Here is a 26,112-nt window from a genome sequence, read left to right as displayed (position 1 = left end):
TCACTAAAAGAGAGTCTTCCACTCTGCTATGAATTGATTAAACATTGTATTTATTAGTGGAAAAACTCAGTCAAAACTGACTGCAAGATAAAAAGGGTTGCAGAACGAGCATAAGACTGTATTTAACAGGTCCTTAAAAAGACAGTCCTAAACAAACACTCCATGTTCCGACATCAGTATTTCCAAAAGCAAAGAAAGAGTGCTAACCAATATATATTAGTGCAGAAATGTATCAGTGCCAACATTACAAAAATAACACAATCCCAAGCCATCGCTGCAATGAGATGCTGCCGCATGAATGTCAGTGCAATTAATACACACTGCCATTGGAAATGCAACTAGAGCTGGAATATTTTTCCCGACACCGGTTTTAAAAATATGTACAAAATTAAAACCACAAACTATGGAGTTGCGCAGATTTACAATAATGCAGAGCTGAAATTGGCCTAGTATATACTAATTAATATCCTTCTTGCCGCATTGCTACAAAAATAGCTAGTGAGTTTGAGTCAAAGCACAAGAAAAAAATAGGAATCAATGCACAAGTTAATCCATCATTTATTTGCAGTCTCGGGGCCATATATAGTGCCCTGAGACTGCATACTGCTATGCAACTCACTGGGAAGATAACTGAGCACCCTGGACGTATGTAGCCCTACATGAACTTAGAGCAAACATGAGGCTAAAGTCTGCTCTCAGTTACACAGATACCATCCCGATGACATCATGAATTAGCATCGGAGTAAATGACAGCAGAATTTGATCCAAGGCTTCTGAAAAGAAGGTAGAAAGGCAGTAAAAAAGTTGTCCATTTCAATTCCTGAGTTTATGCTTAAAGGGGCACTATCTACATAATAACTATATGGTTACAAATGCTTTTCCTGTGTTACCAAAGTGAGCTGGTTTCCGCTGGTAACAGATTTGATCAACCACAAAGCTGAAAGAATCTGAAATGCCACACCGTTTGTGCACAACTTTGTCCATGAAATACACCCTCAAGGGGCTCAATCCTGCAAGACCGTTCTCCGGACCTTAGGACTGCTTGTGTGACTACAGACAACTCACATGAATAACAATTTGCAGGACCGAGCCTGAGCAAACAAGAATACTCTGCAGTTCTAAAGCATCTTTCATCCAAGGCTAAAAAGCCTTTTTACTAAGGTAGGTAGGTATTATTCCCATTTGACAGATGGAGAAACTGAGACACCAAGAAGTTAAGGGTCAAATTTTCAAATGTCCTCTACTTTTGGTTCCCTGAATGTTTGGGTTCTCACCTTGAGGTAGCTGTTGGTGCAGTCTAGTTTTCAGCTGGAATGTTGAGTACTCAGCACCTCTGAATATCAGGGACAAGGTGTCCAATACTGGGCATGCAAAAATTGGGGCAAGATTTGAAAGCTACGGGCTATGTGCCCTGTCCGAGGTCACAGAGAGAGTCAGCGGTGGAGTGAGGAACAGAACCCAAGACTCCTGACTCCCAGCCTCCTGCACTAATCATTAGCTAATACTGCCTCATTAACAACACAGAATACGGAATTCAGTCATACGGCACTGGATTCTGAGAAGTCACATGCTTTTCTTTTAAAAATGTCTCCGGAGATAAATGAAGGGGTTTAACTGTGAAAAATAAGCTGCATTATGGTTCTGGAGCTATATAATAGAGACTTAATAACGGTTAATTCTTCCTCTCTAAACCACTATACTTGCCGTCCTCACTGGGATACGTTTCTCTGATCTTCCACCTGCAGCAACTTGGTATCAGGGCACTGCTCTCCACGTCAGCAGAGCCAAAACGCCAGTGAATATACTGTCTGTAAGCACAGTGACGAAGCTGGTTATTGAGGGTCTCAGAATTCAAGTCCAACAAGGGCTCTTTGTAAAGCAGGATAAACTCCAGTGCTGATCTGGAAAGAACGAGCTGCTCGAACAAAGCCGAGGTTGTAATGCATGACCCTTCTTTTCTTCGGCAGCAGAGCTGCTCCCGGAAAGACTGTGTTTGGTGGCATTTCCCGCAGCAGCACCAAGAAGGGCGGTCGTGGGATGGAGAAGTTTGCCCTTCGCTTTTAAGGGGTTGCATCTCATGGGCTTTTGCTAAGACAGGGACCCGGTTGGAACATTGTGCTGCGAGCTTGGTCGTGTCAGTAAAAGCCCCATTGTCTCTCGGCAACTAAAATTCCCAAACACATAATCAGAGGAGTCAGGATGAAAACGAGAAAATGTAGCATTTACTTTGCTCTGTGTCTACATCTGCACTTATCTATCATTAGAGAATCCCTCTGTATTCCCTGATTTGATTCTAATTGTTCAAGCTTCACATGTAATGCAGCAGGACCATATAATACAACAGTAAAGAGGCAGATCAGGAAAACAAATGGTTACTGGCTTTGAATCCTAATGCAGAACAAACCCAGGGAGCTGTTGGTTCATTCCCACTCTATATGGGACAGGATCAGAATATTCTTTTAAATCTGTTTTGTAAGTTTATAACCCGTGATCGACTGTATTAGTGAAAGGATTCTATGCAGTGTAGTTGTAACTGTGTCAGTCCCAGGATAATAGAGAGACACGGTGGGTGACAGGAGTCCTTTTTCCACATAGCAGTCACAGCACAGGCAATTGTAATAGAAGCTTCCCCCCATACTTCCCTGCCCATGTTCCTTAATCCTTGTATTATGTATCTTTAGCACTGGATGGGTAAGTCAATTTCATGGTCTTTGAGAGTAGCAGCCGTGTTAGTCTGTATCCGCAAAAAGAAGAACAGGAGTACTTGTGGCACCTTAGAGACTAACAAATTTATTAGAGCATAAGCTTTCGTGGACTACAGCCCACTTCTTCGGATGCATATAGAATGGAACATATATTGAGGAGATATATATACACACATACAGAGAGCATAAACAGGTGGGAGTTGTCTTACCAACTCTGAGAGGCCAATTAATTAAGAGAAAAAAAAACTTTTGAAGTGATAATCAAGATAGCCCAGTACAGACAGTTTGATTGAATCTATCTCCCCTTGTAAGTATTCTCACACTTCTTATCAAACTGTCTGTACTGGGCTATCTTGATTATCACTTCAAAAGTTTTTTTTCTCTTAATTAATTGGCCTCTCAGAGTTGGTAAGACAACTCCCACCTGTTCATGCTCTCTGTATGTGTGTATATATATCTCCTCAATATATGTTCCATTCTATATGCATCCGAAGAAGTGGGCTGTAGTCCACGAAAGCTTATGCTCTAATAAATTTGTTAGTCTCTAAGGTGCCACAAGTACTCCTGTTCTTCTTTTCATGGTCTTTGGTTTGTCTCCAGAGACAGACAAGAAGGGACCCAATGAGTGCCAATTATAATGGTTGTCTGTCTGTGATGGGAACACCCATTCCAATGGGAGCTGGGCTGAGAACTACCATGCGTATGTCAACACTGCAATAAAAGATCTGTGGCATGGCTGCGGCTGGTTCGGGTCAGCTGATTCAGGCTCACAGGATTCAGGCTGTGGGGCTAAAAACTGCTGTAAAAACTGCAGACGTTCAGGCTGGAGCCCAGGCTCTGAAACCCCTCAAGGGGGGAGAGTCTCAAAACCTGGGCTCCAGCCTGAGCCTGAAAGTCAACACGTCTATTTTTATCCCCACAAGCCCGAGGCAATTGACCCAGGCTCTGAGACTCTGTGCTATGGGTTTGTTATTGCAATGTAGATGTACCCCAAGTTGTTTCACGCAGGTCTAAGGACACCCACTGGGCGGTAATGAGATCTTTTAGTTTTACTCTAGAAAAAACAGTCTCGAGTTCCCAACACAGTCAACTTCAGGCGTTTCCCAGGATCACAAGCGTGGCCCTTCCAAAACCTAGCTAGAAACGTAGGGAGAACAAAATCAAGTCACTCAGGAAATCAATCCACAAAAAGTCATAACAGTAAATGCTTGAACTTACCTGAACAATCTCGCCTTTAATGTTCTGCAGACTTGTGCTCAACTGTTTGTCTACCAGAATAATGTGTGGGTCATCAACATATGACACGTACATCAGGGTCTGTGCAACAAAAGGCATTAGCATTCTCAGCTGGAGTATTTATTTAGAATACTCAGGATTTACACTGTATTGATTTGACCCATAACTAGGGTCCTCAGGGCCCAGATCCTACATTCCTTATTCAGATAAAAGTCTCTCTGAAGGTGCATGTTCATTGGGAGGCTGTTCCTGACATAGGGGGCAGCCTGGAGGAAGGCCGGGCATTGGGAGCAGGTGAGGGAGACAAAGGGAACAGTCGGGTGTTAGCCCAGGGAGCAGGAAGAGAGAAGGTTGGAGTTGTAGGAGGGACATGGATTATACAAGGCTTTAGAGATAAGCTTTTGAGCTGAGATTTGGACACCTAACTCCTTCGGACTCCTTTGAAATCCCAGCCTAGAAGTTCAGCTGTTCAGCATGCCACAGTGATGTGTGCAGCATGAATTTCTAGAGAGAAGGAGACTCTGGAGCTGAATGTGGACTGGAGCTGAAGGACTTGAGAGAAACAAAACTATTTTCATGCAAATGCCCTCAACCGTTACGGGGGGGGGGGGGGAGAAGCTCTGAGGAATGCCTCTCTCTCAACCCGTGACCCAATCCTTACGCAGCTGCAGCCCATGTGACATCCTCAGGCCCATACAGGTAGTGCATATATATTGTGTGCACATGGCCTACATAACACATAGAGACCTGCATAAGTGGCCCACAATGGTAAATAGGTTGAGAACCACTGCTCTACAGCATCTTTCCACTGCTCTCTAAAGGGTGAAACCTGCCTCCTGCAGCTGTCACAGGTCCTGGCTGTAGTAGACCTGTGCAGAGGAGCAGCATTCAGAGGGCTGAGGCCTTGGGTCCACAGCTTCTAGGGTGACCAGATGTCCCGATTTTATAGGGACAGTCCCGATTTTTGGGTCTTTTTCTTATATAGGCTCCTATTACCCCCCACCCCTGTCCCGATTTTTCACATTTGCTGTCTGGTCACCCTAACAGCTTCCATGCACTGCAGAGCACAGCTCTGTGGGGTTTCCCAGAGGCCCCCTGCCTGAAGGATTCTGGGTAATGGCTGGCTGGGGGAGGAAGTCTGGACCCATAACTATAGGGACCCATTGGCCACTTTTCTGTGTAGCTGCAAGGAATCCTGCAGTGCTAAGATCCGCTTCTGCACTCACACCACTCCCCAGCATGCAACCCATTCCTGCAAGGTGCGCACTGGGGGCAAGAGAACTCAGACCAGCGGTGTATTGGGAACAAATCCACAGAGAGCTGATGAAGGACACAATGAAGGGCCCGATACACTGGATTTTCCTACCACTTAAGCAGCTAATTGCATCCCTTACCCATTTTGGCCCCAGAGCAGACTCGCACTTCTTCCTGAAGTAATATTCCTTGATGGATGTTTTGCAGCAGGGATAAGTATATGAAGTAATAAGAAAATCAATAACGAACTGAGCCTGCATGCAAAACAAAAGTGAGCAGTGATTCCATTTTCTTAATGAGACTGCGTCTCCCGAAGCAGCTCCATCAGTACAGGAAATAAATCTCTTACCAAGCCAAAGTAGGACAGCACAGACCCGATGTACACCAGCAGCTCAAAGACGTTAAACCGTCCAGCCTTAGGCAAAGCAGAAGAGAGTCATTTGAGAATTCAGATAATTTCCTGCAGTTTGCAGAAGAACGGCAACAATTGCTGCATGATCAGGCCCAGCCAAATTGCTGTCATGTGCAAGATTTCTAGCTCTTCTGACATGATCCGACTTAAAGCACCTAACCAGGTGGAATGTGTTTAAATTAAAGGGTAGTTTTGCTGCACCCAGCTGGGAATGAAGGGTTCCCTTTTAGCCATGCTATCTCCTGCTGGAAGGATCCCTTGTCTTCTTCCAATCAGAGCCAGTCGCTTTCCCCAAGATTCCCTTCCCAGCTGGAAGGGGAACCAGAGACAGGGAGCAAGTCCTCATCTGTACAATATTAAGCAATGGCACAAAGGCTCCCACTTCACCTATTCTCTCCCTTCAGCAGCAGCGTCCCTCCCCTCCGCCTCCAACAGCAGGAAAGAAGCAGCACTCCCTTCCGGGTACATCGTTCCACCCTAACAAGGGCCCCAGGGCATTATCCCCCTCCTCCCTCATCCTCGGAGCTGAGAGTGGTACCTGCCAGGCCGCGAATGAGGGACCAAGCCTTGATCTCTGATCCCACAGCATGGCAAGGCCAAGTCCTGCCATTTGTTTGAAGATTCATTTGATAAAACTCGATCCTGAAAAGTGCCCAGGATCCTCCCCTCTCACTGGGACCCCACTGGCAAAATCAGGCCCTTCATTTCCGTAGTGTCAAACACTGTCTACCAGGGACAGTACGTAACCATAAAACCATGCCCTTCTACAGCACCTCCCCTCCAGTGACCTCAGTGCATGTTACGAACAGCAAGTGTCACAAACCCCACCCTGCCGTAGGCACCAAGCACGGCCTCTGTTTTACAGACAGGGGAACTGAGCCACAAAGAGCGGAAGAGACTTGTCCAAGGTCACACAGAAAATCACTGTCAGGACCAAGATTGTAACCAGATCCCTGCCACGGTCCTATGCTGTAATCAGTAGGCAGTGCTGCCTCCCGGAAGGGCTACACTGTTGTTACTACTGGAGTTATTTTTGCTGAAGGGACAGAAATTCTCTTTTCTATTTGGAAGCAGACAGGTTTGCAGCGGTGATGAGAAAACAGGGTTGCCCTTACTGTGCCGAAGACGAGGATATCGAATCGTATCCCATAGGCTTTGATCAGCGTCCGCTCCTCCTGCCCATTTGGCCGTTTGTAGTACTTCGCGAATCTGTCAAAACCAAACAAGGATCCATGCATCATGTCAGGGGAATTCAATGCTTCTGGGCTAGAGAATAAAATGGGGTTTTGGTTCTACTGCCTCCTCCCCTCTCTGCCTGTTTAGTATTGTACCCTCAGTCAAGAATTCAAAGCTCTTCCTCTCCCAGGACCCAGGAGTGCGGCCACAGATTGTGGGTCACTTTGATGAACAGCATTTCACCTGGCTTAGAAAAATCAGAGCAATGCCCAGGAAGGGATCTGCTGTCCTGAATCAAAGGGTTACTTTTAGCGCCTCTAGAGAGGCAGTCACCTACAGGAAAAGCAGAAAGAAAAACCCAGGAAGATTTTAGCAGCTGGCAATGGTGGAAACACTAGTGTCTCCCAGGCACCAGTGCTTTTACCGATGTGTTGTCTGCACCTACTCTGAGCTCTTGGGGTCCCTTTCTTCCACTGGTTTTTATAGTCACTTTCTGCTGCTCTGTTCCAAAGCATCTATGAGAGTATTAGCTGCAGGGATAAAGGGCAGCTTTATAACTCATGTAGCTGCCTGGGACAGGGTCACACACCACCTCAATTGCAGAAGTGAGAAAGCTGACCCCACAACTCCTGAAACCCGGCCCCTTATTCTACTCACTACACAACACTCCTTCTCCTCATCCCCAAAGTCAATTACCATGAGAAATTCCACTGATAACACCAGCATAAGGATCAGCAAACAGGGACACTGTGAACATAGAACAAAGAGAACGCTCCCACCTGATGCTGAGAGACTTACTGAGAAATGTTCAATGACATTAAAATCTTAACTCCAATACTAACATTCGTATCACTTATGCCAGTGCTCCGGGCTCTTGCTGAAAGCACTGTCCTGTTCTTGATCAGTTTACTTCAGTATTTTCTAATGTGTGTTCTCTTTGGATTCATTTAGCCTAGTAATTCTGACTGTAATTTTTTTAGTGGGGTAAACAGGTGTCAGCTCTGTGGAGAGAAAGTAATTCAAGGTCGCAATGTCACTGCGGATGCCGATTTTATTTAGTGGTTCGTCTCCTGTGTAGTAACCAAAATCTCTGGTAAAAACAGGTGGTGCTCAATGGGAAATGGCCCCAAATGCCAGGTCATCAGCTCAGTCCCCTGCTCTCTAACTGCTCATCTCACAGATGGCATGAAAGCATCGAGGGAAATACAGTTTTCCCTCCTTCCCGGGTTTCAATTAATCTTGCCCGCATCAGTATCCGGAGCCACGTCTGCCAGAACCACTGAATGACCCAACAATCCAGTTTGGAACTGCTCTCCATGGGACATATTCTACCCGAGAGGAGGCAAACTCACTGGAACCCGAAAACAGATAGCAAAAAGAGGGGCAGGGGGGCTGTCTCCATGGTTTGGTGCCCACTCTCATAGAAGCCCCTCTGTGGGTTCACTGCGGAGGTGGGGGTCTGGCTGGATTTGGCACCAAAGCCAGGGAGTCGCTGAACTCTGCAGTATGCTTCCCTCCATTCCTTGTACGTATCCAATCAGGAGACTCTGCTCTGTGCCTCATGCTGCACTGCAGTGCTCTGCTGCCAAGGACACAGCAGGACAGCTGAGCAGCACTGTTTCCCCTTCACCCTAGACCCTGTGGATCCAAGCAAGAACAGCCACCTGAGGCAGGAGGAGTTCCTGAGAGAGAAGTAGTACAACCCCACCCAGCCTGTATTATCTTCCTGTAATTCCTGCTTCCCACTTTACGTGGGGGATCCCCCTTGAAAGGCAGGACCCAAGGGCAGCTGCTGGCTATGGAAGCCTTGTCAGCATGGCTCCAGTAGAGCCCCAGTGCCAGAGAGTTGGGGTGAGGGGGACACAGGGCTGCTAAGTGGACACAGAGGCAAAGGGACTTTGCACAGGTGCCCCTGGCCTCCTGCTAATGCCCTCGAATCGATGTGTGGGCCCCGTGGTCTGTTCATGGGAGGAATCCGGTGCAAATTTCTTCCCTTAGCCCCTCCCATGGGTCTTCCCTCAGAGGGAGGCAACTGGCCCCTGGGCTCAGTTTTTACACAATCCTTAGTCAGGCAAATGGCTGTCAGGGCAAGTTTAAGGCCTGAACAAAAACTGAGGCAGGAGCAGTGGATTTGGCCCAACGCTCCTGAGCATTCAAGCACCACACTTCGAGGAGCATTTTACCCAGCACAGCAGTTTCTCGTCAGAAATCTCAGGACTGCCTGCAACTGCTGGGCCTGCTCCCACAAGGTGCTGAGTGCCACCCACTTCCTGCAGTCAGTGGGAGTCGAGAGCACCTGCTCCTATTTGGGGTAGGACCCAAAAAGACAATGTTTCCTAAAGCTGTACATGGCAGGCAGTGAGTGTCTCTGTCATCGCCTTGATACCAGCAAATCAGCCAGCTTTCACTCACTCCCACCTGCTGCAGCACGGCTTCCTCCCATCTCAGTTCTGCAGAACTCTGAAGTGCTTTTAATCTGCATTCCATGTCTTGTGTTCATTAAACTTCCCCTTTGCTGAGATCTGTTCTTAAGGCAGTGAGTGAGTCACTCAGCAACGCACAGTGTCATAGGTTCTGCTTTTCCCGGCTGCACAGACACGAAACACTCTTATCTTGTGTTCAATGTTTCTGTGATCTCTAGCTGAGGCATGTTTTCCTGGCCAGCGCTTGGCTGAGCCTGCGTTGATGCCTGCAGCTCTGTGACGTTCTATTTTCAGGTTTTACCTATGTATTCAGGACCAGATAGTATTCCCCACACACGGGTTTTCTATCCCCAGGAGGAGAAGTCACTTTACATTTGCTGAGGATGTCACAGAAACTTTCTCCTTTGCAGCAGCTTCGTGCTCTGATTTGATATATTAAGAGCGTCATTGATGACCTGCTGTGCAGTGGCCCATTGCACCTCAACTGGTGCTTCGCATTTGTAGCCTAATCCTGATGCCTTTTCAGTCTATGGCAAAACTCCCTCTGAAGCTCAGCTGAAGTCAACGGAGCTGCACGCAGGCGCTGATGTTCACCCACACAGACCAGTTTGCATGGTCAGGGCCTTGGACAATAACTTGACTTCCAGAACTTTATCCTCACTCAGATGATAAAAAGGTCCCTGAAATGTATTCCCCCTGGCCCTAGGATTACCCTTACGTAGCTTCACTCTCCTGTGACAAAGGCTCCCTGGACATTCTACAAGGATCTATTGCTCCCCAGACCTACCCAGGAATGCACAAGATATTTAATATGCTTTGTTTTGCACATTGCCATGTGACATTCTACCACATATAAAATTAGTTTGATTCAGTCACAATCAGTTGAGGGCAGGGCCCAATCCTGCAACCCTTACTCACCCGAGTAGTCATACTGAAGTCAATGCAGCTACACTTTATAAGTAAATCTTACTCACATGTGCAAGAGTTTTGCAGCATGAATCTTTACAGAAAAAGCTCTCCTGACATGTGCACAGGAAAAGAGTCCTTGTGGAGCAGACTCTGGTCTCCCTTATTATGCCAGTGCAAATCTGGAGGAGTTCCAGTGGAGTCAGTAGAATTACTCCCGATTTACACCAGTGTAATTGAGAGCAGAATTCAGCCCTTTCACCAGGAAAAAATTAATCCTGGGCTGAGTTATTTCTCAGAAGAACAATGGAGCTTTTTCCTTCAAAATTGTAAAGGTGCTTGGAAAAAACAGCATGCTCCGAAAAGAAGTGGATTTTGTGCAGGGTTTCTTTTTCTTCTTGTTTTAATTAGTCTTGTCAGACTTGTCGGGACAATTTGCTGTTAGGATCTAACCAATCCAAGGACTCACTGCCCATTAATCTTCACTTCCCTGCTTTGTAATTTTAAATGACACACTGTTGATGTTAAACTGCTGCACACAAATGCTCTTCTTCCTTTGTTTTTATTCTTTGAGAAAGTGGTGGGGGTTGGGCGGGGGATTTTCAATGTTCATGGAAGCAACTGATGAACAGCAGTGGCACTAGCCAGTCATCACATGAGCTGGCAATGTGTAGACTTCCCCAAACAGGCATGCCATTCTATGTTTCTTAAGCCCTGATTGGCCACACTTCCACAATGCCAGGGCTGGGCTTCCCTTGAGCAGAGCTAACTGTGCTGAACTGTAGCAAAACGATCTCACTACAGATCTGTGTTTTTATATAGTCAAATAATGTTCTTTATAAAGTGCCCTCCTGCTGAGGTGCACTGCCCATTCATTTGATAACAAATATAAACATTCACAAAGCAACCTTGCTGTCCTAGTTCAAAACCCTTCTGTGATGTCTACAAAAATACTGACAACACTTAGGGCGCTGGTGTCATTTACTCATGTCATGTCATGTCATGTCTTCCTTGCACACAGCAGGTTGGAAAGCAGCTACTAGGCGTCAGTCCTAGATCTGGACTGGCCACAGAGGGCCCATCCTGGAGAGCAATACACAAGACGTATTCTCTTTAAGATATTTTAATGCACTGCCAGGTATGGCTGTTACCTGCTCAGGTACGGTATGTTACACACTGTACCATCTAGTGATTGAATGTTATAAGACACTTTTAGCTTTCCATCACACTGAAACCACTTGCCCACCATGCTGATCCGCACTGTCTCATGGTTTCCTTGTGGTCCCCCGTCTGTCTGTCTGGCAGTATCCACTTGTTGCCTTTTGTCTTAGATTGTAAGCTCTTTTTGTTCTGTGTTCATAGAATCATAGAATACCAGGGTTGGAAGAGACCTCAGGAGATCATCTAGTCCAACTCCCTGCTCAAAGCAGGACCAATCCTCAGACAGATTTTTGCCCCAGATCCCTAAATGGCCCCCTCAAGGACTGAACTCACAACCCTGGGTTTAGCAGGCCAATGCTCAAACCACTGAGCTATCCCTCCCCACCACTGTTTGTACAGCGCCCAGCACAACGGGGTGCTGGCCCATGGCCGGGGCTCCTAAACACGATGGTAACTCCATTCAAACCCACAACGTAATAAAAGTCACACACAAGTCAAATCAAGGAAGACTACACCCCGGGGGAAAGAGAAGGGATTTTAGGGGTCAGGCTCAGAACAGTGTGTGCACAGCTAGGTAGGTCCCCGATCATATGAGCTGTTTCAGGCAGGCAGGCAGACTCCTGTGCTATACATAGCCTCACTCAATGGAGCTCCATGCGGAAACATTTGCATGGAACAGCTTGCAGGATTCGGATCTTAAGTTGCACATACATTCACTAGAACTATGCACATAGCCTCGGTAAATGCAAGCACAAATGACCAGTTGCATGCACGAGTGGTTGCTTGTGTGTGTGACTGTGACAAGTCCGACTGATAATGCACAGGCAACTGTAGTAACTGTGCATGCAAGTTAGGTTCATCAGTACAACATTGGCTATTATAAAAAAGAAAGATCACAGTAGAAATCTGTGGCATAGTCAAGAATAACAGCCAGGGCTCCAGCACTCTCGCTACAAACCCCTCGGTTTCCACCTACCTGATTCCACCTGCACATCCATATCACTCAAGCAATACAGACAATACACTGCTTTTCTATGTATGATTTTAAAAATATCTTTTACCTGAAGTTGTAACCAGGGTATTCAGTCGTCGTTTTGTCATCAAGGCGACGAAAACTGTACTTTGGACTGCAGCGGTGGAACCATTTGTCCAGGTTACAATCCCAGTTAATCTCAATGCCCATGATTCCGCCCTTGACACAGAAAGGAAAACACACTTTAAATGCATTCAGGAGCACGACAAAAAAAAAAAAAAAAAAGACCATGCCAGGCACATGTCTACACTTAAATTTGTCTCTCTCAGATGTAAAGTGTTCCGTTATGGCAACACAGTAACACCACTTCCCAGAGTGGTGTTGAGTCATGGTAGATGTACTGAGGTCAATGCAGTACAGGTGTAGACACTATGTCAACTGACCCTAACAGTCCTCCAGCAGTTGTCCCACAAAGCCTGACACTGACCACTCTGGTGACAATTGTAGCCTGAGCTATAGATGTATTAATGATGTTGATTAATGCAGAGTGGATGGGAGAAAGGCCAAGGACTCCCAGCAGGAAAAGGAGAGGAAGATGCACCAGGACGTAATGGGGCTTCTCCATCAGCAAACACAGATGCTGCAGACTCTTGTGGACCTACAGCATCACCAACAACAGGCTCACCTCCCTTTGCACTGCGTGGAGAACTCAATTACAGCAGCTCCCTAAACCTCCATCAACATTCCACATGGCATCAGGGGCTGCATCCTTACCCCTACCACTCCACACCAGGGGACTGTAAGGCCCACCACTGCTTCATGTATACTGACCTGTGAGAGGCATGGTAGCTATAAGTTTAGTGAAAATAGACATGAATGTTACTTCCTCTTGTTAACTTCTGTTCCATTAATTTATTTACTTGCTTTTAATGTGCACAGAATGGTTTTTGCATGCGCACATACTAACTGCACCGGCTGTATGCCGACATAACTTGTGGCAGCGAAAGTTTATAGTGTAGACATGGTCTTAGGGTACATCCACACTGCAATGAGAGGTGGGACTGTAGATACACCCAAGCTAGCTTTGATCTAGCTAGTTTGACTAACCACAACAGTGAAGCTGCAGCAACCCCGGGCTACACAATGGGAGCCTGGGTATGTGCTTGAGTGGCTAGCTTTGTGCTGCCAGGACTTCACTGCTATTGTTATTTGGGCTAGGTGGATCAAAGCTAGCACAGGTATTTCTATGTCTATGCTGCAGTCACACCTCTCACAGCAGCGAAGACAGACCCTCAAAGCTGGTCTACACTGAAAAGTTACATCGCCATGGTTATCTCTCTCAGGGGTGTGAAAAATCCATACCCCTGAGAGACGTCATTAACCCAACCTAACCCCCAGTGTAGACAGAGCTAGGTTGTCAGAAGAATTCTTGTGCCAGCCTAACATTTGCGGAGGTGCGGGGGAAATCTTTCCCCCGAATACATGGCTCAAGGTGCCCTTTAACAGAATCCTGAGGAGAGGAAGAGTTGACTGGCCTGAGAAGACTGTTTAACTACTGACAACGAAATCCAACGTGTATTAAATCAATATGGGCCCAATCCTAGAAGATGTTGTGCACCCTCAATTCTCATTAAACTCTGCAGAGTTGAGGGTGCCCAGTACCTCCCAGGATCAGCCCTTAAAACTGGAACAATTCCACTGTTTGCAACGTTTAACAATTAAAATGAACAAGAAATACTATGGAGGTGTTCGGAATGGAAGACAGAAATCATGCCACAGACCTGAATTGCCATTTCTGAAAAATTTTCTCCTGTTGTTCGGAGAATATCTCCCAGCTGGAAAATTGGGCAGGCTGGTGCAGTTATCTTGTGGAATGTGCACGAAATATTCAATTTTGGTGAAAAGTTTCTTCTGCAAAGAACCACAAGTTATTTGAAAACGTAAGTGTGAGCTCTTCCCTGAAAAAGCATCTACAAATCCTATTGAGGGGCTTCCTGCTCATTGCTCCTCCCTGAACCTGTATCAAATGCACAGGCGCCGACTCCGTGGGTACTCCGGGGCTGGAGCACCCACGGGGAAAAATTAGTGGGTGCTCTGCACCCACCGGCAGCCAAGCTCGCCGCCCTGCCCCACCTCACCACCTCTTCTGCCTCCTCCCCTGAGTGTGCCGTGTCCCCGCTCCTCCGCCTGCCTCCCAGCACTTGCTGCTACCAAACAGCTATAGCAAGCTCCGGGAGGGAGGGGGGAGGAGCGCGAATGTGGCACGCTCAGGGGAGGAGGCAGGGAAGAGGCGGGGCCGGGGTGGGGATTTGGGGAAGGAATTGGAATAGGGGCAGGGAGGGGGCAGGGACTTTGGGGAAGGGATTGGAATAGGGGTGGGAGAGGGCAGGACAGGGGTGGAGTCGGGGCGGGGCCAGGGGCAGAGAGGGGTCGAGCACCCACTGGTGCCAGTAGAAGTCAGCACCTAGGATCAAATGTGTTGAGTTTACTAGTAGAATATGGGGGGACTTTGTAACTAACAGCTCTGCAAATTCCACGTGGGGTCTGAGAGTCAAGCTGGGTCCTTTAGTTCTTGGGCATCATCACCAGTAACAAAGGCTTTGCAGATCAAATTATTCCCTCAGTGACACCTGTGCAACCCAATTCTCTTCAAATTATGCTCTCAGTGACACTTATATTATCCTATGCCTTCAGTGGTTTTACCCTGGTGTAGGCAATTAGAATTTAGTAATTTTGTTACTAATGCCTGAGAAGGAATAGAGTCCATCTCACTGTCCTATAGCTGTATTGGGTCCTGCAAGGTTAAGAATAAAGAGCAATCAAACCTGATTTTTGTCACTCAGCATAGCAGATACAGCCCTAAATACACAGAGAAGCTGCAGACTGAAGGTGCTTTATTTACACATTCATTTTTGGAGTAGAACTGCTCTTTAAGAGGAGATGGATGAATGTTTGCACTTACGCAGTGTGATTAAATTTTGGGAAGTGGATATTGTTCTTTATTAGCACTGTGAAGTTTTCAGCGCTCTTCAGAACGGCAGGCCTAAAAGAGGAACAGATCAAGTACAATGAAAGCTATTAAACCAACTATCTTCCTTTAGTTAAATACATCAATTAATGCTACACTATTTTGCTATTACCTGGGAAATTGTCAGTAGGAGAACATGATACTGAGAATAATGAGTTAGATGGCTCAGAGGGTTGAGAATAGAATACATAGCTTTCTTGGTTTTACTTATAAACTTAAATTGTCAGTTCTCTGGGGGCAGGGACTGTCTTTTAGATTGGACCATGTGAAGAAAGCTTGCTCTGCTACTACCCAGGTCATCCCTGTTTGGTGGAAAAATAGAGGAATTCAACTTCCAGCATTGTCAACCTGGCACCAGCACAAAATTAGCTTTGAAAAATAACTTATTGAGAGAGGACGTCAGCCAAGACACTGGCTTCTCCCATTCTCTTTTCAAAATGGGCCAGGAGAGCTTTGATTTTCACCTCTGGTCCCTGAAGCAGCGACCCATCCAAAGGACAGTACTTCGGAGCATTCTCCTCAGTACATCATTGTATTAGCAGCAGAGTCTCTGAGCCAAAGACCTGCAAGGACAGGAAATACTTCAGCAAGCGGAGACACAGTGTCAATGACAGACGTTTCAGCATGTCTCCTAAGGACATTGAAAAAGCAGGTGTTGGCTGCAACCCAAACTTAAACATTTTGGGACATCATCTGAACAATTCGAATTTCTAACCAGGCTTCAGTTTATAATGGTCAAGAAATGAATAAGGTATGTTGAACTTTAACAAACTAAAAACAGATTAATCAAAAAAATTTAAACTGCTTATGCTTTCAGGACAGACACCTGGGAATCTCTCCAGACCTCTTCTATGAGGGTGCTGTAAACATTTGTCCTTAGGTAAGTTTATCCAGGTCACTTTGCCTGGCATTGCACAGAGCTGGAGACCAATCAAAACAAAAGAAAGGGAAGTGTCTTGACAAGAAGTTTACAGTTTTGTTCAGTTTCAACCATCACAAAAGGGAAGGGAAGGGAAGGGAAGGGAAGTGCTCTTTATAATGCACAGAACTTGCACAGAATAGCCAATTGCGGGTATAGCTGAGAACCAGCATTGTTCTGCCAGAAGTCGATATTTGAAGGCACCAGGCTACAGATTTCCATACAGATTGTTTCGCTTATTCATTCAAGTTGCAGAGAAACACTCATATTACCCATTTAGTGACTGCCATGAACTCTTGCCAGTGGATTTTGTGAAGAATTCTCATACATGTGATTTGCCATCCTGGCTCCGAATATTGGTTCATCAGTTTTGGTCTCCTGGCACTGACCAATCGCTGATACATTAGAGGAAAATTGGACAACAATATGGACGCTCTGCCAATTGTGCAAGGTAAATAAAGGCAAAATCTCTTTCCTGCTGTGTGCAGCTACCAACCTGCGCAGTGCAACATTTGAAAATATTAAATATTCACTGCAGTTACACTGAAACAAAACCAAGAGGTTTAACAACTTGGGTGTTCATTAAGCTGCCCTGCATGACCGTCACAAGAAATCTCTTGATTTTTTATGTGAATTTGGGACTCAACCTTGCAAGGTGTTACCCAGCCTTGACTTCCATTGACGCCAATAGGAATTGAGAGTACTCAGCAGCATGCGGGGTTGGAGCCCTAAAGTGGGATTTTCAAAAGGGCTCAGGCCTCAGCCCCCAATGAGACTTTTACCACTGACTTCAAGGAGAGAAGAGTTAAGCCAATCGTGGGATCCTCTATCAATGGAGCAAAGACAGCACTGGCAGCTTCCCCTGTGTCTGCCTCACAACCTGGAGGGCCTACCCCTTGGGATATGTTTAGTTTTATTTTAGGACACTTTAGTTTCCCTGGCCTATTTAGTCCTTGGTATCTCTGCTGGAACTGCCAACAAGTGGGCAAATCAATATTCATTGGACTGCTGGGTTTTGTGGTGTGGACACATCAGTTCAGCAGGTAGACTATTAAACACTAGCCTAGTCTCTGTGGGTAAGCCTACCAAACCACAGGCAGTGGTAGTGAGGGGAGAAGAAAGCAAAACCATATCATGGGCTAAATACACAGCTAGTGTAGTGGCACGGCTCCATTTAAGTCAAAGGAGCTGCACCAATTTATTCTAGCAGAGAATTTGCCCTGTATATCTTTTCTAAGCAGCAAGGGCTAGATTAGTACAAGAGACATAGTTCAAAAGCTGCTACATATCAGGATTTGGTAGAAGCAATATTATATCCTGGGGCTTTAAGTGGAGAATACTTTTGCATTGCACATGTGAATGAAATCAAATGTTTTATTATAACCATATTTACATTTTTTGCCTGATACAAACGAGTAACTACATGTTAAAGTGGAACCCTTACATCACAGAACACTTTACAATTATGGGATCATACAAATTAGATGTGGAAGAGAGCTACTAGGTGTTATAGTCTACTCCAGTATATTTTATAGAGCTTAGTTCAGTCCAATTGTACATGTTACCAGCACTAGGCCTTTCACGACTTCCCTTGGATTGATCCACAGTCAGAATTGGCAAATGTTTCCCATGAGACTTATCTGGTTTGCCACATTTTTCCTTGCATCCTCATTAATTATCAAAATGCCTGTAGTGAATCCATGACAAATTTGTGACATCTAGAATTGTTCTCATGGCAACAGACTGTGATGTCACAAGCTTGGATTTATTACTTCACCACAAGATCAGAGAGAAAGAGAAGCCGCTACAAGCAAATTGATGGTACTTAATTTATAAAAATAAGAGTTAATAATAATAAAAGTTGGGTTGGAAACAAATGTTTTACAAACAAAGGTACCAAGGGTCCTCTGCCAGGTGCTGAGCACCGTTAGATCCTATTGTCTTGCAGGATCCGGCCCTTATTGATTACATAAAAATGTGAACACTTTTACTTACACTGGGGCACCTTTCATTGATTCCACAGGGCACCAGGCAGAGACTTCACAGGTTTTAATTGTTGCATTATACTTCACACATCTTCCTGTCTGAATTCCTGAACAGAAGAAAAGTTTGCTATTACTGAGCTCACACACGGTTTGACTGAGTCCTTTGGATAACACAGTCTCAAAGTATTGGTGGGTCTCTACACACAGGTAGGACAGAGACTTTAAACTCAGAGTCAAGGTTTTGATTTTCGCACCTCTTTGTGGGCTGAAGTAGCTGTAGGAGGGGTTATCAGATCCATGCTTCCACTACACAAGCACAGTGCTTAACTCCTCCCCTTGCCCCTGTCAATACTGCACATTGGATGTGGGTGAAGGATTTTCTCCATAGTTGTGCTGGAGTAACAATATTTAAGAGTTTGTAGGGCTTAATTCAACAATATGAGCAAATTAGAGCAAGAACTTCACCCCACAGCACTGTCAGCAAGTTGTCACTCAGCCAATGAAACACAAGCTAACTATTACACCATCAGAGACAACTCCTATTAGCTATCAGTGTCCTAGAAGGTAGGACAAATTTTTAGAACTAATTAACCTTTCTGAGGGTATCAAAGACAACATAGCCTTAAATAGAGCTTGATCTTTGTGACGTTATTAATAAGAAGTGTAACAGTATAGATCCTTGTTGCAACCACTGTTATATATTTGCAGCAAATATGGTACAAAGGTTGTTGTGTGAGGTGTCTATGGAAAGGTTATGATTTGCTGATTATGATTATGCTAGCTGTATGTGTGTATCATTTTTGTAGCTGAAGTTATGAATATTGGCTATGTACTTGTATTTTGGTTCTAAGTAGCCTTAGTAAAGCATTTGGTCAGCTTCTTGAGAAAGGAATTTGCAAGTTAAGTGCCCAATCAAGAAACACTTAACTGACAATAAACCTTGGAAGACTCCAATACACATAAGAAGTCTTCCTGGGGATGTTCAAGATAGCATGTGAGCAATGGCTGCCACCTGTAAAGAATTGAGTCATGCATGGACATGTGGTTTGCCCATGTGACTCCAGGCTCCATCTTGCTGCTGTGATCTTCCACAGAGCAGAGTATATAAAAGGCCCTGAAAACTCCTCCATTTTGTCTTCAATCCTGCTTCTTGCCTCTGGAGGAACTTGGCTACAAAACAAAGCTCCGAACAAAGGACTGAATGACCCATCCCAGCTGTGGATGTACTCCAGAGACTTGATTTGAACCTGCAGTTTGTTCTATCACTGCTACAAGCCTGAACCAAGAACTTTGCCATTACTGTATGTAATTGATTCCAGTTAACCAAATCTAGCTCTCATCTATATCCTTTTCCTTTTATGAATAAACCTTTAGATTTTAGATTCTAAAGGATTGGCAACAGCATGATTGTGGGTAAGATCTGATTTGTGGATTGACCTGGGTCTGGGGCTCGATCCTTTGGGATTGGGAGAACCTTTTTCTTTTACTGGGGTATTGGTTTTCATAACTATTCATCCCCATAATGAGTGGTACTGGTGGTGATACTGGGAAACTGGAATGTCTAAGGGAATTGCTTGTGTGACTTATGGTTAGCCAGTGGGGTAAAACCAAAGTCCTCTCTGTTGGGCTGGTTGGTGCCTTAATAGTAAAGGAACTCCAGCTTTGGGCTGTAACTGCTCTGCTCTAAGCAATTTGTCCTGAATTGACACTCTTAGAAGTGTCCCACCAGAACCAGCATCGTTACAATCTTGCAGTCACTCTACATGCTGAACTGTCACTGACTGCAATGTGAATTACCCCTGTAGAAAGCACTGCAGGAGTGGGCTCAATATGTACTGTGGTATCTGATTTGCATCCCCCCCACATCCACCCTTTCTGTGACCCCCCCCTGCCCATTCCCACCTTTTTGTTAAAATTCTCCACAGGGTGGAAAAAATCCAGGTGAGTGAATACAAATTTCATGTCAGTCTCCTTGCTGCTCCTTTTGTTTCCATCTCCCACTCTTGTCTTTATGCCTCCCTCCTCACCACCCACTGTGCTTGGAAGTTCATCTCCCTAGTCAGATAGATCTGCATACACAATTGCCAGTGGGTGTTGCACCAGTACATCTCAGAGCAGAATTTGGCTCTACAGTTGCAAATTCTTCAAGACAGGTACCTCATAATTTCTTTAACCATCAAATAATTATTAACTAAAAGACAGTTGCATTTCACCACCTGCTATGAGTTTTAAAATCTGAACGTGGAATCCATGTACCATTACTCTGGGGGTTCATGTGTCCTTTTTCACAGCTCACATCTGAAGAGCAGACAGCTTTGGCAATGGGGTACTGAAAAAGACATCAATATAAAAGACCATTAAAAATATCTACCTCTCTATTGCTATTGTAAAATGTTCTGCACAGAAATGGCAAACAGTAAGATGAAATCACAGAGCGAGAGGCAGAACAGAGGAAGTGCAGCCCTCTTCTGTAACCCATTCACTCAGCGTGGTGCTTAATGTGACCTCAGTTTTTGAGAAGGTCAGTACAAGCAAAGACTGAATGGGACAAATTCATCTCAAGTGTAATCTCTTGGCTTCACTGGAGTTAGCCCATGGATTGATTTGTCCAGTGAATCTGATTTAAAAAAAACCACACCAATGATATAGGAAATGCAAGGAAGTTGTTCCTAAGCGCCCTGAGTTTCTGGGACAATGCATCAAACTCAGTTTTGGTTACACCCATGCCACTTCCTCAGCTGCAATCCTATTGGCAATGAAGGGAGAATTTTTATTAATCAATTTAATTACTTTACATATCAAATATTTTTTAAAACTGAGTATCAGAATAAACCAAAGGCTTCTGAGGGATTCAAGTTGCAGCCACAAAAGAATTCAAGAAAATATTCATATAGACCTGCAGAACATAAGCAGGTTTGATGAGTTCTCCTCATCGAATCCCCCTCAATGCGCAAATAGACTGTTTTTTATCATCCATCTCTCTCTCTCTCTGGTATCACTCTGATGCTTTGGCATCAATGATTTAGGGTACAGACAGAGAATAGAATACAATCTTTTGACAAGCTTGGACATGTACTGTAAGATATTGCTATGTCTATCAGTGGCATGGAATTTACTTCTGTCTGTTTCACACTCATCAAGAGTAGATTGATATGTGTTTTATGCAGGGCTTTGGAGCTGTGCTCCGGCTCCGCTCCAGCTCCAGGCAAAAACCTGCAGCTCCGCTGCTCCGTGCTCCAGCTCTGCGCTCCGCTCCAAAGCCCTGGTTTTATGTATGCTTGTTTTTAAAAAAATAATTTAATAGTTGAGGCCAGCTTGCACATTCAAAAATGTGCATGCATTTGTGTGCCCACATTTTCATACCCAATGTCACAACTGCCTAGCTAAATACCCAGTTGCATGTGCAAATACTTGATTTGCAAAGACAAGTGTGGTCTCTATGTTGTGATGAAAGTGATTAAATCTCCAAGCATTTTTGTGACTCTGTGCCTCAGGCCTCTGTCCATACAAATTTGGTCCTTATTTATTAACTAACTACTGTGTTTGTTTTATACATCAAAACTGTAAAACAGAACAGATGAGGTAAAGAGCCTCTGGTAGCTTTTGATTTTTTAACTTTCCTTGGTTTGCAGTAACATTTCTTTCCCTATCATCTGTATCCTTTTCCGTTGGGCGAACACTGAGTCTCACCAAGCCAGTCTGACAGTGGATTGTTTAGTTAGTTCCTTGTTTGTTAAGAGCATGTACACGCTGTAGCCAATGACAGTCAACACATTGCTGCGAACTCAGGTCTCGTCTAATAACTATATGAATGAATGCATAGGAGAACTGCAAGTGGCTACAAATTTTGACCACAGATAAAAGAAAAAGACCCAACCATGATCAGGCTTAGAATTACAGCACAGCAGATTACTGCAGAGAAGCTGGCAACAATTCTCTAACCCCGCTGGTCCTCCTAGTTGCACTTTATACCAGCAGTGAATCCAACTGTGTTGAACAAGAGGTACAAATGCATGGGGAGAGTGTGACCCAGGCGCACGTTTAGCTGCAGGGTCTTTGGTGTGGTACATCACACCAATGCCAGTTGATTCACTGAGAAAAGCAAAAGAGCAGAGGGGGGAAAAAAGTGTAACTAGACTAGTTGTTGCATGTTGCTGAACGAAATAAAGAAGCAGAGGAAGACAAAGCAATGTTCATTTGTGCAAAATTGCCATAGTCATGAGCCACTAATTAATATTTGCGGCTGCTACGGATTACTTCTGCCAAAGAATGCTACGTTATGCAGGTGGGAAATCACTTACAAAATGCAGTTACCTCAGGGCAAACACTTTGAAACTGGTTTTCTGTCATAATTATGTTGGTTATCACGAAAAAAGAGTCTATTCCCTATACAGAGAGAAAGGAAAACAGTAAGTCTCAATAAAATACTATGTGCCACATTCTGATCTCAGTCACCCCTATGTTAATCGGGAAGGACATCACTAAAGACACATGGGCCTGGTTCTAATCTCACTCATACCAGCGTAAATCAGGAGTAACTCCATTGAACTCAATAAAGTTCTTCCACTGTAAAGCTGGTGAAGGATCCATATTTGGATCTCAGTGATGCTAGTGTAAATCAGGAATAATTCTATTAACTTCAGTGGAATTACACCAGGACTGAATTTTTTCCTACATATTCTTTTACTAAAATCAAAATTTACTTGTGGTAGAAACATCAAGTTTCTTAAAATCCCATAAAAGACATTTTTAAATATTTTTTCCATGTTTAAAAGTTACTGCTTCTAATTTACAACCTTCTTAATTCACGCTCACAAATACAACTGCATCTCGTTGATATGTTAAAATCACTGTGCAGTAGGACACAGACACGTGCCAGCAAAGCACCAGCACTGATCAATGGAAGTCGGATGCTGCGCTGACCTTAAACTGAGACTCACCTGCATGGGAATAGTGTATTCGGCTGTGTCCCAGATTCTTGAGTCAGTCTGAACTACTCCTTTCACTTTAGTATGAACTGAGCTGATCACAGAGTCCTTTTTCTGATACCGTTTGTCGGTGACAAGCACATAACTAACCAAACAAAATGGAAAGCACAAATGAACCCACTGAAATGGGTTGAAATGATAGTCAGTTCTTGGCATCATTATTAGAAAAAGTGTACTGTAAATTAAAAGCCATATTAAATTTGTTCAAGGAATGTATGTGAGGCTAGGTCTACACTACCCACCTGAATCAGCGGGTAGAAATCGACCTCTCGGGGATCGATTTATCGCGTCCCGTTGGGACGCGACAATCGATCCCCGAATCGACGCTCTTACTCCACCAGCGGAGGTGGGAGTAAGCGCCGTCGACAGAAAGCCGCAGAAGTCGATTTTGCCGCCGTCCTCACAGCGGGGTAAGTCGGCTGCGATACGTCGAATTCAGCTACGCTATTCACGTAGCTGAATTTGCGTATCTTAAATCGACTCCCCCCTGTAGTGTAGATGTACCCTAAGAGACATTGTATAGTGTAGTTGTGGACTATTAGGGTGAAATCCTGGCCCCACTGAAATCAATGGCAAAGTTCCCCACTAATTTCAAAGGGGCTTGAAACAGCTCCCTTTGCATTCCCTCTTGTGCAAAGGGCACATGACAAAGGACCCATTAAAAGCAGTACCAATGGCCGCTTACAAGTCTCTTCAAATTGCTTACTGTCATCTTCATGTGTTAAAAGGTCAATCTGAAAGGCTTCTCTTTAAAGTAAAATCAGGTTTTCCGTATGCTACTGTTATTCTTAAAGGGTCACCGCCAACTTAAACTTGGCCTAATATTTGCATGGTGTAAAAACAAGTTTTTATAAAACCTAAGGCCAATATAAAGCTATCACACTCCAGCTAAATACACCGCTACCTCGATATAACGCGACCCGATATAAGATGAATTCGGATATAACGCAGTAAAGCAGTGCTCCGGGTGGATGGGGCTGCGCACTCCGGTGGATCAAAGCAAGTTCAATACAACACGGTTTCACCTGTAACGCGGTAAGATTTTTTGGCTCCCAAGGACAGCGTTATATCGAGGTAGAGGTGTAGTTGTTTGGAAAGAAAGAAATAGCCACTCACCTCACCTCTGCAGCTTCTGGCACCCCAAAACTGCAGCACTAACGACCTGAAAGTGTCTCTATTGTCTTGGGGTAACATTTAAAAAAATGCCTAAGTGACTTTGGAGTCTAAGTTCCATTGACTTTCAATGAGACAGACTCCTAAGTCATTTAGGCGCTTTTCAAACTTTTACCCTTGATGTATTTTCACTGTCCAAGCTGAGAGAAATGGAAAAAGTAAACAAAGGGCATAAATAGTGCCTCCTAAACTGGATTCTAGAACAAGAGTTTAAAAAGTGCTTAATGATTTTGGATGTCTCAATTTTGGGTCCCTAAATAAAGAACATTAAAGGGGCCTGACTTCTAGAAAGCGCTGAGCCCTCTGCCCTTTGAAAATCAAGCCCTTTCAGGAGTTTCAGGTTAAACACCCAAAATCACTAACCGGTTTGGAAAACGTAGGCCTGAACATTTTCACTCTCTTAATAATCTAATGCTTACCAACAACATAAGGAAGGAAATATGTTTGTTTACAATATTTTTTTTTTAAGTTGACAATGACCTTTTAAGAGTCACTGGCATCCATTGCTTCTGCAGCATGAGGTGTGCAAATGTGATGGGTCAAACTCATGAAACTGAAGACCCTTTCCACATGAAATAATGTCATATCAAAAGGGTTTCCTTTCACAGACAAGTCTGTGATTTAGTTGACTGAGTCAGCCCTATTTCAGTTAACAAATAAAAATTTCAGGGGTGAAAAACTCTCTAAAATGTGAAAGTGTGAAGTGACTGACTAAACCAATTGTCAGTTTGAAAATCACTCCTAATCTGCCTCTGAGGTGTTTTCTACAGTCTATCTTTCCCCCTCTTGAGAAGAGGGATTTGGGACAGTCATGCTGCTGAAGTCTGGCTGTGTGAGAAAACAGCTCTCAGCAACAATTTGGAAATGGTGCCTTAATTAGGCAATAGAACTTCTTACAAGTTTATTGCCAATGAAATTGGTATCAGCTGCTCAATGTGTAACAGCACCCTTCTGTAATAATTAAACATATTTTATGAATAACTAAAGACATTGGTCAGCAAATATTATTGCTGAAAGCAGCCCCAGGTCTGAGGCAAACAGGAAAACATCTGCCCTTTATGATCCAGACCTATGCACTTAATAGTCATGAAACCCTGTTTCTAAGATTTGATGGTCTGGGTGACCCTTTGTGCAATTTGAATAGCAGATCTAGCCTGGACTCTCAAGGCCAGGTTCTGATTTCAGTTACATGAGTGTAAATCTCAGATAACTCTACTGACTGCAAATGAAACCAGACAGCACTGTTGGGAAAGAAACTACATTCAGGCACTTTTTACTCAGAGGATGAGAGAGGAATATGCAGGACCACACCTCCGGCAGCCAACTCCCTGTTCTAAACAGCCACTCTATAGTATCCCTCCTGTTACCATACAATACTGACCAGCCTTTAAAAAACAGCTAAACAACTGATTTATGTTGGTCCTCTAGCACAGAGTGAAAAAGTTCTCTGTACTTGTTGAAGGCTGAGTCCTAAGCATGCAGACAATCACCCACATAAGAAACACAGTTGCTCATCTAGTCACTTTTAACTTACCAAACATACAGGAAGACAACCATATGTAAGGTCCATTTCAAACTCCCATAGGAAACGCTCTGAAAACGGACAACTTTAGAAGTTTCATATTCACACAAATTCTTCAAACTGCAAAATGCACCCATTGTTATCACTTCCTTTGGAATCTACGCTCTCGAGAACTGTAGCCACTTGATTCTGTCTACTTCCACCCCCACAACTCCCTTAGGCAGGCCACACCACTTAAAGGCACAGCAAGA

General features: G+C 44.4%; 1 protein-coding gene across 5 annotated transcripts; it reads right to left on the bottom strand.

Annotated features, from left to right (window-relative positions):
- Window positions 1-32: 32 nt before the first annotated feature.
- Window positions 33-26,111, bottom strand: P2RX7 (purinergic receptor P2X 7). Of its 5 annotated transcripts, XM_065568082.1 has the most exons (14): window positions 25,874-26,035; window positions 24,283-24,479; window positions 23,119-23,251; window positions 22,493-22,564; window positions 20,435-20,507; window positions 18,189-18,285; window positions 15,209-15,289; window positions 14,028-14,157; window positions 12,335-12,465; window positions 6,723-6,816; window positions 5,545-5,610; window positions 5,336-5,449; window positions 3,924-4,022; window positions 33-2,164 (listed from the first exon to the last, which is right to left on the bottom strand). In XM_065568082.1, the coding sequence occupies exons 3-14, from the start codon at window positions 23,122-23,124 to the stop codon at window positions 1,673-1,675; spliced, it is 1,455 nt and encodes a 484-aa protein (XP_065424154.1). In that variant the 5' UTR covers window positions 23,125-23,251; window positions 24,283-24,479; window positions 25,874-26,035; the 3' UTR covers window positions 33-1,672. The 5 variants fall into 5 exon arrangements, with proteins under 5 accessions (XP_065424154.1, XP_005298711.1, XP_042708427.1 ...); XM_005298654.5 differs by lacking the exon at window positions 24,283-24,479 and having other exon boundaries at window positions 25,874-26,110; XM_042852493.2 differs by lacking the exons at window positions 22,493-22,564; window positions 24,283-24,479 and having other exon boundaries at window positions 25,874-26,111.
- Window position 26,112: the final 1 nt, after the last annotated feature.

This window comes from Chrysemys picta, chromosome 15, assembly GCF_011386835.1.
Source record: "Chrysemys picta bellii isolate R12L10 chromosome 15, ASM1138683v2, whole genome shotgun sequence".
In the NCBI taxonomy this organism is placed as follows: Eukaryota; Metazoa; Chordata; order Testudines; family Emydidae; genus Chrysemys; species Chrysemys picta.
Note: the sequence above shows the minus strand (reverse complement) of the source record. Positions and strands in the feature narration are given on the sequence as shown.